This window comes from Hyla sarda, chromosome 2 (genome assembly GCF_029499605.1).
Source record: "Hyla sarda isolate aHylSar1 chromosome 2, aHylSar1.hap1, whole genome shotgun sequence".
In the NCBI taxonomy this organism is placed as follows: Eukaryota; Metazoa; Chordata; class Amphibia; order Anura; family Hylidae; genus Hyla; species Hyla sarda.
Window position 1 is genome coordinate 438,656,235 of NC_079190.1, and position 12,853 is coordinate 438,669,087.

Sequence of the window (12,853 nt, forward strand, 5' to 3'; positions counted from 1 at the left end):
GGATGTTGAACCTGTTGATGAGAGAGGCCAAAATAAAGTTTCCTGCAGATCCGGAATCCAAGAAGGCCATAGTAGAGAAGGAGGAGGTAGAGGCAGATATCCGCACAGGCACAGTAAGACGTGGCGAAGCAGAGTTGACATCAAGGACTGTCTCACCTTTGTGCGGAGTCAGCGTACGTCTTTCCAGGCGGGGAGGACGAATAGGACAATCCTTCAGGAAGTGTTCGGTACCGGCACAGTACAGGCAGAGATTCTCCATGCGGCGTTGTGTCGTCTCTTGAGGTGTCAGGCGAGACCGGTCAACTTGCATAGCCTCCACGGCGGGAGGCACAGGAACGGATTGCAGAGGACCAGAGGAGAGAGGAGCCGGGGAGAAAAAACGCCTCGTGCGAACAAAGTCCATATCCTGGCGGAGCTCCTGACGCCTTTCGGAAAAACGCATGTCAATGCGAGTGGCCAGATGAATGAGTTCATGTAGGTTAGCAGGAATTTCTCGTGCGGCCAGAACATCTTTAATGTTGCTGGATAGGCCTTTTTTAAAGGTCGCGCAGAGGGCCTCATTATTCCAGGATAGTTCAGAAGCAAGAGTACGGAATTGTATGGCGTACTCGCCAACGGAAGAATTACCCTGGACCAGGTTCAGCAGGGCAGTCTCAGCAGAAGAGGCTCGGGCAGGTTCCTCAAAGACACTTCGAATTTCCGAGAAGAAGGAGTGTACAGAGGCAGTGACGGGGTCATTGCGGTCCCAGAGCGGTGTGGCCCATGACAGAGCTTTCCCAGAGAGCAGGCTGACTACGAAAGCCACCTTAGACCTTTCAGTAGGAAACTGGTCCGACATCATCTCCAAGTGTAGGGAACATTGTGAAAGAAAGCCACGGCAAAACTTAGAGTCCCCATCAAATTTATCCGGCAAGGATAGTCGTAGGCCGGAAGCGGCCACTCGCTGCGGAGGAGGTGCAGGAGCTGGCGGAGGAGATGATTGCTGAAGCTGTGGTAGTAGCTGCTGTAGCATCACGGTCAGTTGAGACAGCTGATGGCCTTGTTGCGCTATCTGTTGTGACTGCTGGGCGACCACCGTGGTGAGGTCGGCGACAACTGGCAAAGGAACTTCAGCGGGATCCATGGCCGGATCTACTGTCACGATTCGGCTGGCAGGAGGTGGATCCTCTGTGCCAGAGAGGGATTGGCGTGGACCGTGCTAGTGGACCGGTTCTAAGTTACTACTGGTATTCACCAGAGCCCGCCGCAAAGCGGGATGGTCTTGCAGCGGCGGTAGTAACCAGGTCGTATCCACTAGCAACGGCTCAACCTCTCTGACTGCTGAAGATAGGCGCGGTACAAGGGAGTAGACAAGAGCAAGGTCGGACGTAGCAGAAGGTCGGGGCAGGCAGCAAGGATTGTAGTCAGGGGCAACGGCAGGATGTCTGGAACACAGGCTAGGAACACACAAGGAAACGCTTTCACTGGCACGATGGCAACAAGATCCGGCGAGGGAGTGCAGGGGAAGTGAGGTATACATAGGGAGTGCACAGGTGAACACACTAATTGGAACCACTGCGCCAATCAGTGGCGCAGTGGCCCTTTAAATCGCAGAGACCCGGCGCGCGCGCGCCCTAGGGAGCGGGGCCGCGCGCGCCGGGACAGGACCGACGGAGAGCGAGTCAGGTACGGAAGCCGGGGTGCGCATCGCGAGCGGGCGCCACCCGCATCGCGAATCGCATCCCGGCTGGAGGCGGTATCGCAGCGCACCCGGTCAGTGGATCTGACCGGGGCGCTGCCGTAGCGAGGATGTTGCGAGCGCTCCGGGGAGGAGCGGGGACCCGGAGCGCTCGGCGTAACAACCTGTGGGGTATTAAGGCTCACTTTATTCCTTGTTACGTTCCTCAAGGGGTCTAGTTTCCAAAATGGTATGCCATGTGTTTTTTTTTGTTGCTGTTCTGGCACCATAGGGGCTTCCTAAATGCAACATGCCCCCCAAAAACCATTTCAGAAAAACGTACGCTCCAAATTCCCCTTGTCGCTCCTTCCCTTCTGAGCCCTCTACTGCGCCCGCCGAACACTTTACATAGACATATGAGGTATGTGCTTAGTCGAGAGAAATTGGGCTACAAATAGAAGTATACATTTTCTCCTTTTACCCCTTGTAAAAATTCTAAAATTGGGTCTACAAGAACATGCGAGTGTAAAAAATGAAAATTGTGAATTTTCTCCTTCACTTTGCTGCTATTCCTGTGAAACACCTAAAGGGTTAAAATGCTGTCTGAATGTCATTTTGAATATTTTGGGGGGTGCAGTTTTTATAATGGGGTCATTTGTGGGGTATTTCTAAGATGAAGACCCTTCAAATCCACTTCAAACCTGAACTGGTCCCTGAAAAATTGTGATTTTGGAAATTTTGTGAAAAATTGGAAAATTGCTGCTGAACTTTGAAGCCCTCTGGTGTCTTCCAAAAGTAAAAACTCGTCAATTTTATGATGCAAACATAAAGTAGACATATTGTATATGTGAATAAAATAAAATAATATTTGGAATATCCATTTTCATTACAAGCAGAGAGCTTCAAAGTTAGAAAAATGCAATATTTTCAAATTTTTCATAAAATATTGGGATTTTTCACCAAGAAAGGATGCAAGTTACCAAAAATTTTTACCACTAAGTTAAAGTAGAATATGTCACGAAAAAACAATCTCGGAATCAGAATGATAACTAAAAGCATTCCAGAGTTATTAATGTTTAAAGTGACAGTGATCAGATGTGCAAAAAATGGCCGGGTCCTAAGGTGTAAAATGGCTGGGTCCTTAAGGGGTTAAATGGCCCATTGGAGACATACACCAGATGAAAGGGGGAAAGTCTGCACAGAGCCGTTCTGTCAGGAAGCTGCTGTGATAGCTCTGCAGAAGAGGTAAGTGTAATGTGTGTAACTAAATGCTTGTAGTGCATGTATATATTTGTGTGTGTTTTTAGTATTCAGAAAATACTTTATTGATACAATACTCCATTCATATTTTATAAATAGGGGAGGTTACATACAGCTGGGTGAACCAGTCACCTGCCCATCGCTGAATGTCTAAAGATCACAGAGCCAAGACGGAGACTGCCAAATATGACACTTTTGATGTCTCCAAGATCCAGAGCTTTCAGAAGGGGGGCAAATTGATAGTAGGGGAGACCAAATTTGAGAAGCCTGTTTGAAGAGAAGTTTTTTTTAGGGCACAATTAAAACTGTGGGTGTCCGGTATAAGTCTGAGGGTTCAGGGTATTGTATTCCAGAGTTAGGGTGCAGCACAAGAGCAACGTCTTGGAGATTATGGAAGGTGTTAGTTTAGCACATCTATGATGGTAGACAGAGATGTGGGGGGGGGGGGGGGAGGGTGTAAGGAGGTTAAGCACTGTTGAGAGCTTTGTGTATGACAGTGAGGACTTTATATTGTATTCTAGACTGAATGGGTACCAAGATACCTGTCATATGAGTGAGTGCACTACAGTTAAGTGCATATGTCATCCAGGATGAGATATCAGAAAACCAAGGGTAGTTGAAAATCTTTAGCAAAGCATAGTTGCTCAGGGACATTTGGTAAAGTCTGTTGATGGGCCTGGAGTCAGCATGAAAAAGAAGATGTTTGGGAGCCTGGCTCTCCTCCATGTTCCGGACAGAGGAATTTACTTGTCTCATGGATGGCAGGTGAAGTTTAAAAAATTTTTGGGAAGAAAATTAAATAAACAAAATTACAACAAGGAACAAGGGCCTCATCCCTGGACCTGAGAAAGAGGGTTACAATTCCCTTGTAATTTGTTGTCCTTTGTTATTTTGTTTATTTAATTTTAATTCAATAAATTTTAACTGCAGTCAGTGCGACAAATAAATTCCTCTGTCCAGAACATCGGGGAGAGCCAGGCTCTCAAACATCTTCTACTCCATGCTGACTGCAGGTTCCTTGTACCATCCAGGCTTCAGTCCATGGCTGATGCTGGCTTCCCCCGTCTACCTAAGTCAGATTTGACTCATATGAATATACTGGTGTTGTGCCCACAGGATAACTTATACACTGCTCAAAAAAAATAAGGGTGACACTTAACCCCTTAAGGACGCAGCCCTTTTTCACCTTAAGTATTGAGCCCTTTTTCGCAATTCTGACCACCGTCGCTTTATGAATTAATAACTCGAAAACGCTTTTACCAAATATTCTGATTCTGAGATTGTTTTTTCATGACATATTCTACTTTATTTTGGTAGTAAATTTTCGGCGTTACTTGCATCCCTCTTTGGTGAAAAATTTTGCATTTTTCAAACTTTGAAGCTCTCTACTTGTAAGGAAAATGGATATTCCCAATAAATTTTATTTTTATTCACAAATACAATATGTCCACTTTATGTTGGCATCATAAAATGGACATATTTTAGCTTTTTGAAAAAATTTGAGGGCTTCAAAGTAGAGCAGCAATTTTCAAAAAATTTCATGAAAATTGCAAAATCTGAAGGGACAGATGTTACAGAACTACAACTCCCAGCATGCCTGGGCAGTCTAGGCATGCTGATAGTTGTAGTTTGCAACATCTGGAGGGCTACCGTTTGGGCACCACTGTAACAGTGGTCTCCAAACTGTGACCCTCCAGATGTTGCAAAACTACAACTCCCTTGTAGTGGTTGCCACAGTAAAGATCACTTTACTTTCACTTTCATTCCCCCCCCCCCCCCCCACCCAACGTAGTTTCCCTACCTGAGCCAGGATCTCTGCAGTCTCCAGCGACGATCGGGGGTCCCCAGGCATCTTCTCCTCCAGGTACCGGCCTCCATCTTCTCTCCACTTTCCCCATGACATCCATTGGTCAGAAACAGCTCCAATCATCTCTATTTTCCGGGTGGTCGGGTCACCAGAGACCCGATCAGCCCGGAATAGCAGAAAATCGCTTGTCTGAATTGACATGCGATTGTCTGCGATCAGGACCCCCCTGTTTGATGTGCCGGGATGCCTGCTGAATGATTTCCGGCTAGCGGCGGGGACCGGAATTCCCATGGCCGTATGCATACGCCCCACATCCTTAAGGACTCGGGATGCAGGGCGTATGCATACGCCCGGCGTCCTGAACAGGTTAAACAACACAATGTAACTCCAAGCAACACTGATTGACAATCAATTTCACATGCTGTTGTGCAAATGGAACAGACAACAGGTGGAAATTATAGGCAATTAGCAAGACACCCCCAATAAAAGAGTGGTTTTGCAGGTGGTGACCACAGACCACTTCTCAGTTCCGATGCTTCCTGGCTGATGTTTTGGTCACTTTTGAATGCTGGCTGTGCTTTCACTCTAGTGGTAGCATGAGACAGAGTCTACAACCCACACAAGTGGCTCAGGTAATGCAGCTCATCCAGGATGGCACATCAATGCGAGCTGTGGCGGCGCTACTGGGAGACAGGCCAGTACATCAGGAGACCTGGAGGCCGTAGGAGAGCAACAACCCAGCAGCAGGACTCCACCTTTGTGTAAGGAGGAGCAGGAGCAGCACTGCCAAAGCCCTACAAAATTACCTTCAGCAGGCAACAAATGTGCATGTGTCCACTCAAACGGTCAGAAACAGACTCCATGAGGGTGGTATGAGGGCCAAACATCCACAGGTGGGAGTTGTGCTTACAGCCCAACACCATGCAGGAAGTTTGGCATTTGCCAGAGAACACCAAGATTGGCAAATTCGCCACCGGCGCCCTGTGCTCTTCACAGATGAATGTAGGTTCACACTAAGCACATGTGACAGATGTGACAGAGTCTGGAGATGCTGTGCAGAACGTTCTGCTGCCTGCCACATCCTCCAGCAGGACTGGTTTGGCGTTGGGTCAGTAATGGTGTGGGGTGGCATTTCTTTGGGGGGCCACAGAGGTAGTCTGACTGCCATTAGGTACCAAGATGAGATCCTCAGACCCCTTGTGAAACCATATGCTGGTGCGGTTGGCCCTGGGTTCCTCCTAATGCAAGAGAATGCTAGACCTCATGTGGCTGGAGGGTGTCAGCAGTTCCTGCAAGAGGAAGGCATTGATGGTATGGACTGGCCCGCCCGTTCCCCCTACCTGAATCCGATTGAACACATCTGACACATTATGTCTCGCTTCATCCACTAACGCCACGCTGCACCACAGACTGTCCAGGAGTTGGTGGATGCTTTAGTCCAGGTCTGGGAGGACATCCCTCAGGAGACCACCTGATCAGGAGCATTCCCAGGCGTTGAAGGGAGGTCATATGGGCACGTGGAGGCCACACAGACTACTGTGCCTTATTTTGACTTGTTTTAAAGGAGATATCCAGTGGTGACTCAGTGGTGAACAACTTATCCCCTATCCTAAGGATAGGGGATAAGTTGCAAATCGCGGGGGGTCCGACCGCTGGGGCCCCCCACTATCTCCTGTACGGAGCCCCGACAGCCCGCGGGAAGGGGGCGTTTCGACCTCCGCATGAAGCGGCGGCCGACACGCCCCCTCAATACAACTTTATGGCAGAGCCGAAGCGCTGCCTTCGGCAATCTCCGGCTCTGCCATTGAGATGTATTGAGGGGGCGTGTCGGCCGCTGCTTCGTGCGGGGGTCGACACCCGCTATCTGGCCGGAGAGCCTGGCCCCCGTACAGAGAGATCGCAGGGGGCCCCAGCGGTCGGACCCCCCGCGATCTCAAACTTATCCCCTATCCTTAGGATAGGGGATAAGTTTTTCACCACTGGACTACCCCTTTAAGGACATTACATCAAAGTTGGATCAGCCTGTAGTGTGGTTTTCTACTTTGATTTTGAGTGTGAATCCATATCCAGACCTCCTTGAGTTGATAAATTTGATTTCCATTGATAATTTTTGTGTGATTTTGTTGTCAGCACATTCAACTATATAAATATGAAAGTATTTCATATGATTAGTTCATTCATTCACATGTAAATCATACCAGGATGACAAAACTTACTGCACCGTTTTTTGTTATATATACTGTTTACGAGCCTAGATTTTTGTGTAATAATAGGCAGGTTGGTAGTGGGGTCTGTAATTCCCTTCCTGTCCAGTCCAGTTTCTCAGTTTGGCACAAGTCAGGTGAAGTTACTGAACATTGCTGGGAGTCAGAGTTTGAAAGTCTGCTTGTGTCTTTTGGGGCAGTTAATGCTGGTGTCAAAGAACACTAATGCTGATATGAGGGAATACTATATTTATTTAGTTAGTGCTTTAATAAGCAGGATTTATTTAGCATTTTGTGCCTGAATATAAAGGCTTTATTTGTAATTTTGTTCTGCAATTGAAGACAGGAGAGGTCCTGTTTTGCCTGGATCTACAGAGCTAATCTACAACTCTATGTACTCTCTATACCACTAGAGGATACTCTCGCTCCTTAATTCTGCTAACTTTGGATAAGCAGATTGTCTCTTAATAATTGTACAAAGTAACATATGACGTTTAATATGTTCTTGTGATTATTCTGTTAATCTATTTAATACTTGCTGTCAAACCAAACCATAGTAGTTACAGCATAGACTGACAATATGATTTTTTTCAGTCATATATGTTAAGAAAATCATATATGTAATAACATGAATTCACAAAGTAGGCTCTTTTCACATCAGTGTTGTGGCTAATGGATTGAAGCTAAGTTTCCACTTTACACCTAAAAAAAATGCCAGAAAAACTGTCACAGCTTTTTTCCTGCGTTTTGGCAGTTTTTCTGATGTTTTTTCTGGTGTTTGTTTTTTCTGCAGCAGTTTTCTCGCTTCCTTCAGGGTACCAGTGTGGGTTGGATGCTGAGCGCCCGGTCCACAGAGTGTAAGGAGGTGAGGAATGAAGTATAGCATCAATACTCACCTCCCCCGGCCGTATAGTATACAAGGGTTCTCTCTGTTTGGGAAGACATTGCACTATGGGCGCTCTCCTCAGAGGAAAGCGCCAAAAATGTCCTAACCCATTATTTGTGTTTTTTTTTTCTTCTCGCTTCAGATCCGTGTATGCAGAGGATTGTGGTGGATTCGGTGGATTACTGTGGATTCATGGGATTCTTTTTCTTTTAACCCCTTAACCACCACGGACGTAAATGTATGTCCTGGTGCGGCAGTACTTAGCACACCAGGACATACATTTACGTCCTGTGTATGACCGCGAGCATCGGAGCGCTGCTCGCGTCATACATGGCAGGTTCCGGCTGCTTTCAGTAGCCAGGGACCCGCTGGTAATGGGCGACATCCGCGATCGAGCAGATGTCCACCATTAACCCCTCAGATGCCGTGATCAGTACAGATTACGGCATCTGTGGCAGTGTGCATGTTAACATAGATGATCGGATTGCCCTCAGTGCTGCCACGGGATCCGATCATCTGCAATTGCGGACAGAGGTCCACTCACCTGCCTACGTCCGTCTCCCGGTGTCTCCTTTTCTGGTCTGAGATCGAGCAGACCAGAGCAGAAGATCACATATTACTGATCAGTGCTATGCCCTATACATAGCACTAAACAGTATTAGCAATCAAATGATTGCTATAGATAGTCCCCTATGGGGACATAAAAATTGTAAAAAAAAAGTTGAAAAATGTAATAAAAAATAAGTTAAAAAAAAGTGAAAGATCCCCTCCCCCAATCAAAAGGAAAATTGTCAGTTTTTCCCATTTTACACCCAGAAAGCATTTATATTTTTTTATAAACATATTTAGTATCGCCGCGTGCGTAAATGTCTGAACTATCAAAATATAATATTAATGAACCCGTAAGGTGAATCGCATAAATGTAAAGAAAATAACAAAAAGTCCAAAAATGCTGCTTTTTAGTGACATTTTATTCCCCACGGGGATCCGATCATCTGCAATTGCGGACAGAAGTCCACTCACCTGCCTCCGTCCGTCTCCCGGTGTCTCCTTTTCTGGTCTGAGATCGAGCAGACCAGAGCAGAAGATCACATATTACTGATCAGTGCTATGCCCTATACATAGCACTAAACAGTATTAGCAATCAAATAATTGCTATAGATAGTCCCCTATGGGGACATAAAAATTGTAGAAAAAAAGTTGAAAAATGTTAAAAAAAAGAAGTAAAAAAAAAAGTGAAAGATCCCCTCCCCCAATAAAAATGAAAATTGTCAGTTTTTCCCATTTTACACCCAGAAAGCATTTATATATTTTTATAAACATATTTGGTATCGCCGCGTGCGTAAATGTCTGAACTATCAAAATATAATATTAATGAACCCGTAAGGTGAACCGCATAAATGTAAAAAATAACAAAAAGTCCAAAAATGCTGCTTTTTAGTGACATTTTATTCCCCAAAAAATTCTATAAAAAAATTCTATAAAAGTTTTATATATGCAATAATTTTTGGGGATCACCGTACATTTTATGGTAAAATGAGAGGTTTCATTACAAAGTACAATTGGTCACGCAAAAAAAAAGGCCTTATATGGGTCTGTAGATGGAAATATAAATGAGTTATGGATTTTTGAAGGCGAGGAGGAAAAAACGAAAACGCTAAAATAAAATTTGCCTGGTCCTTAAGGTTAAAATGGGTTTGGTCCTTAAGGGGTTACTAAAATGGTTAACAAGGGCTGTGGAGGAGTGTTTTTTTAAAATAAAATAATTTTTTCAATGTGTCGTGTTTTTTTTTTTCATTGAATTTCAGGCTTAGTAGTGGAAGCTGTCTTTACTAAGCCGGGGCTTAGCGTTAGCCCCCAAAACAGCTATCACTAACACCGAAATATTATCCCAGTACCCACCGCCACAGGGGTACCGGGAAGGTACCGGGTACCAACAGGCCCAGAGTGTCAAAAATGGCGCTCTTGGGCCTAGGCGGTAACAGGCTGGCGTTATTTAGGCTGGGGAGGGACAGTAACAATGGTCCTCGCCCACCCTGGTAACGTCAGGCTGTTGCTGCTTTGTTGGTATTTGGCTGAGAATGAAAATATGGGGAACCCTATGCATTTTTCCCCCATAAATAATTAAATAATAAAAGAAAAGCGCATAGGATTCCACAGCCCTCGATAGCCATTTTATTAAAAAAAAAAAAATCTAGTTCATTCGCAGTAGTCCACCAAATCCGCCGTAATCCTCTGCATACACGAATCTGAAACGAGATGGTAAAAGAAACACAAAAAATGGGTTAGGACATTTTTGGCGCTCTCCGCTGGGGAGAGCGCCTATAGTGCAATGTCTTCCCAAACAGAGAGCCTAGCTTGCCCAGACTGCCTTTGGGATTTGTACTTTAGCAACAGCTGGAGTCTCCCTGTTTTGGAAGACACTGGCAGAAGGGTCTGTTCACATTATACAAAATGTACAATGGGAACAGAGACTCACACCCTTACCAGCCTGGCTCCCGTCCGTAGCTCCGCCCCTAATCACTAGGTGGCGAAGCTACACTGACCCGGCGGTGAAAGGATCGAGGGAGGTAAGTGGACCTCGTGTTCTGTATACACTATATAAAGCTATCTATAGATATATCTATAGTTCTTGCTGGGCAGTAGCTAAGTCCCGATCTATGCTGCGCTGGAAAATGCTGTATGACTGCGGAGGGAAGTAGGAATGCTATGCATCACTACTTCTCTCCGAGGATGCTGAAACTATGGCGCTTTTGCGTAAAAACCCCAGTCTCAGCTTTGCTGCGATTTGGAAAAACTGCCAGATCGCAGCAAAACTTCGGGGTCAGGAGAAAAATCGCCAAACCCAAAAATGCAAAGTGGGTTTGGCATTTTGCGTTTCCCCATTGACTCCCTGCTAACATCTGACCGCAGCGTTTTTCCCACGGAAAAACGCCATGCGGCCATTTTGGCATTTTTTGGAGGCAAAACTCCCAAAAAAAGCCAAGTGGAAACTTAGCCTTAGGGTAGAATCAGATACAACAGATTTTTTGTTAAATACCCAAAAAAATGTCACGGCCATATGTTACCTGAGAGTCAGTAGGGAAATATGATATATCAATATCAGTAGCCGGACACTTACCGCTAATGACAGGCAGTGGTGATCCTGTCTGTTATTAACCCTTTAGACACAGTGATCAATGCCAATCCTGGTTTTTAAAGAATAATATCCTACATCCTGGCTAGCTCAGAGGGCCTGTCGGACGCCCCGATGTGGTTGCGGGGTTCCGATAATCTAAAATGGCCCTGGAGGGTCCCCTTACCTGCATCCTGCTTCCTGCCTTGTGTCCTCAAGGTCAAAATCGAGTTAAAAACAGCTCAGGCAAATTTGCTGCTCCCATAATAATAATAAAAAAAATCCAGGGGATCCATTCACTTTAATAATCTTAATGAGAGCAATCTCTTAAACAGTTATGTATTATGAAACTCAGACTAATGGACCTACACAAATTTGTAATGTACTCACACAAAGGTGAAATCTACTTGGCAATGGCTGCAATAGGATTGATATCCAGAGTTGCCTTATAATAAAGTAGAACTGTGCCTGACTGTGCCCTGATAACATGAACAATAATGTATCTTTTATTTAGCCGACAGCTACTGGGGAACAAAAGACAAAACCAACACAGAACAGCGTCCGAGCACTCCGGGGCCTGGGCTTATCTCCAGATTTGGTATGTCCTGGAAATTCTCCATAGACTGACTGGCTGATTTTGGGGGGGGGGGGGGGGGGTAATAATGAAGAGGAAATGTTTACCTGTAACATTGTAAAATGCTCTAGACATCCCTTCTTTGGAAAACATTTTTTTTTCCAAATTAACTGGTGCCAGAAAGTTAAACAGATTTGTAAATTACTTCTATTAAAAAAATCTTAACCCTATCCCTATCCTACAATAGCTGATAAGTACTGGAAGGATTAAGATTTTTTTTTATAGAAGTAATATACAAATCTATTTAATCCCTTAACAACCATGGCTGTAAATGTATGTCCTGGTGCCGAGGTACTTCGTGCACCAGAACGTACATTTATGTCCTGTAAATGATTTGCATGAATAGTCTTATATGGGGACATAATGAGTTTAAAATAAAAGGTAAAAAAATGTTAAAGAAAAAAAAAAGTAAAAAAAATTAGAAAAATCCCTTTCCAAGAAAAATTTAAGTCACCTCCTTTCCCTATTTTACTCAAAAAAGCTTAAAAATGTATAACATTTTTGGTATTGCTGCGTGTGTAAATGTCCGATCTATTAAAATATAATGTTAATGATCCCATGATCCCATACGGTGAACGGCGCTAACTACAGATCATTGCGCAAAAAATTAGCCCTCAAACATCCCTGTATACGGAAAAATTGAAAAGTTATAGGACAAAGTGTTCAAAATAGGGAGATTTTAAACATACTCATTTTGTAAAAAAAAAGTTTGATATTTTTAAAAGCAGTACAAAAAAAAGAAAAGTATGTCAAGATGGGTATAATTTTATTCTTATTGACCCACAGAATAAATAACACATGTCATTTTTACTGTAAAGTGTACAGTGTGAAAACAAAACCTTCAAAAATTAGCAAAAAATAATTTTTGGGGTTTGCCGTACATTTTATGGTAAAATGAGAGATGTTATTACAAAGTACAATTGGTCATGCAAAAAACAAGCCCTCATATGGGTCTGTAGATGGAAATACAAAATAATTATTGATTTTAGAAGGCGAGGAGGAAAAAACAAAAGCACAAAAAAAAAGTTGGCCTGGACCTTAAAGGGATACTCCGCCCCTAGACATCTTATCCCCTATTCAAAGGATAGGGTGTAACATGTCTGATCGCTGGGGGTCCCGCCGCTGGGAACCCCTGCAATCTCTTCTGCAACACCCTGTGTCATCTGCTGCATGGAGCAAACTTCGCTCTGTGCCTGATGATGGGCGATACAGAAGCCGGAGTATCGTGACATCACATCCTGCCCCCTCAATTCAAGTCTATGGGAGGGAGTGTGGCGGCCGTTTCAAAAA

At 44.6% G+C, this 12,853-nt stretch overlaps 1 protein-coding gene across 4 annotated transcripts in view; it reads left to right on the forward strand.

Annotated features, from left to right (window-relative positions):
• The window catches only part of CTPS2 (CTP synthase 2), a 358,316-nt gene that overhangs the window by 92,048 nt on the left and 253,415 nt on the right, over window positions 1–12,853 (forward strand). For all 4 annotated transcript variants that reach the window (XM_056559224.1, XM_056559228.1, XM_056559225.1 and 1 more), the window contains exon 7: window positions 11,444–11,527. In XM_056559224.1, coding sequence (XP_056415199.1) covers window positions 11,444–11,527 — 84 coding nt within the window. The remainder of the gene's footprint in view (window positions 1–11,443; window positions 11,528–12,853) is intronic.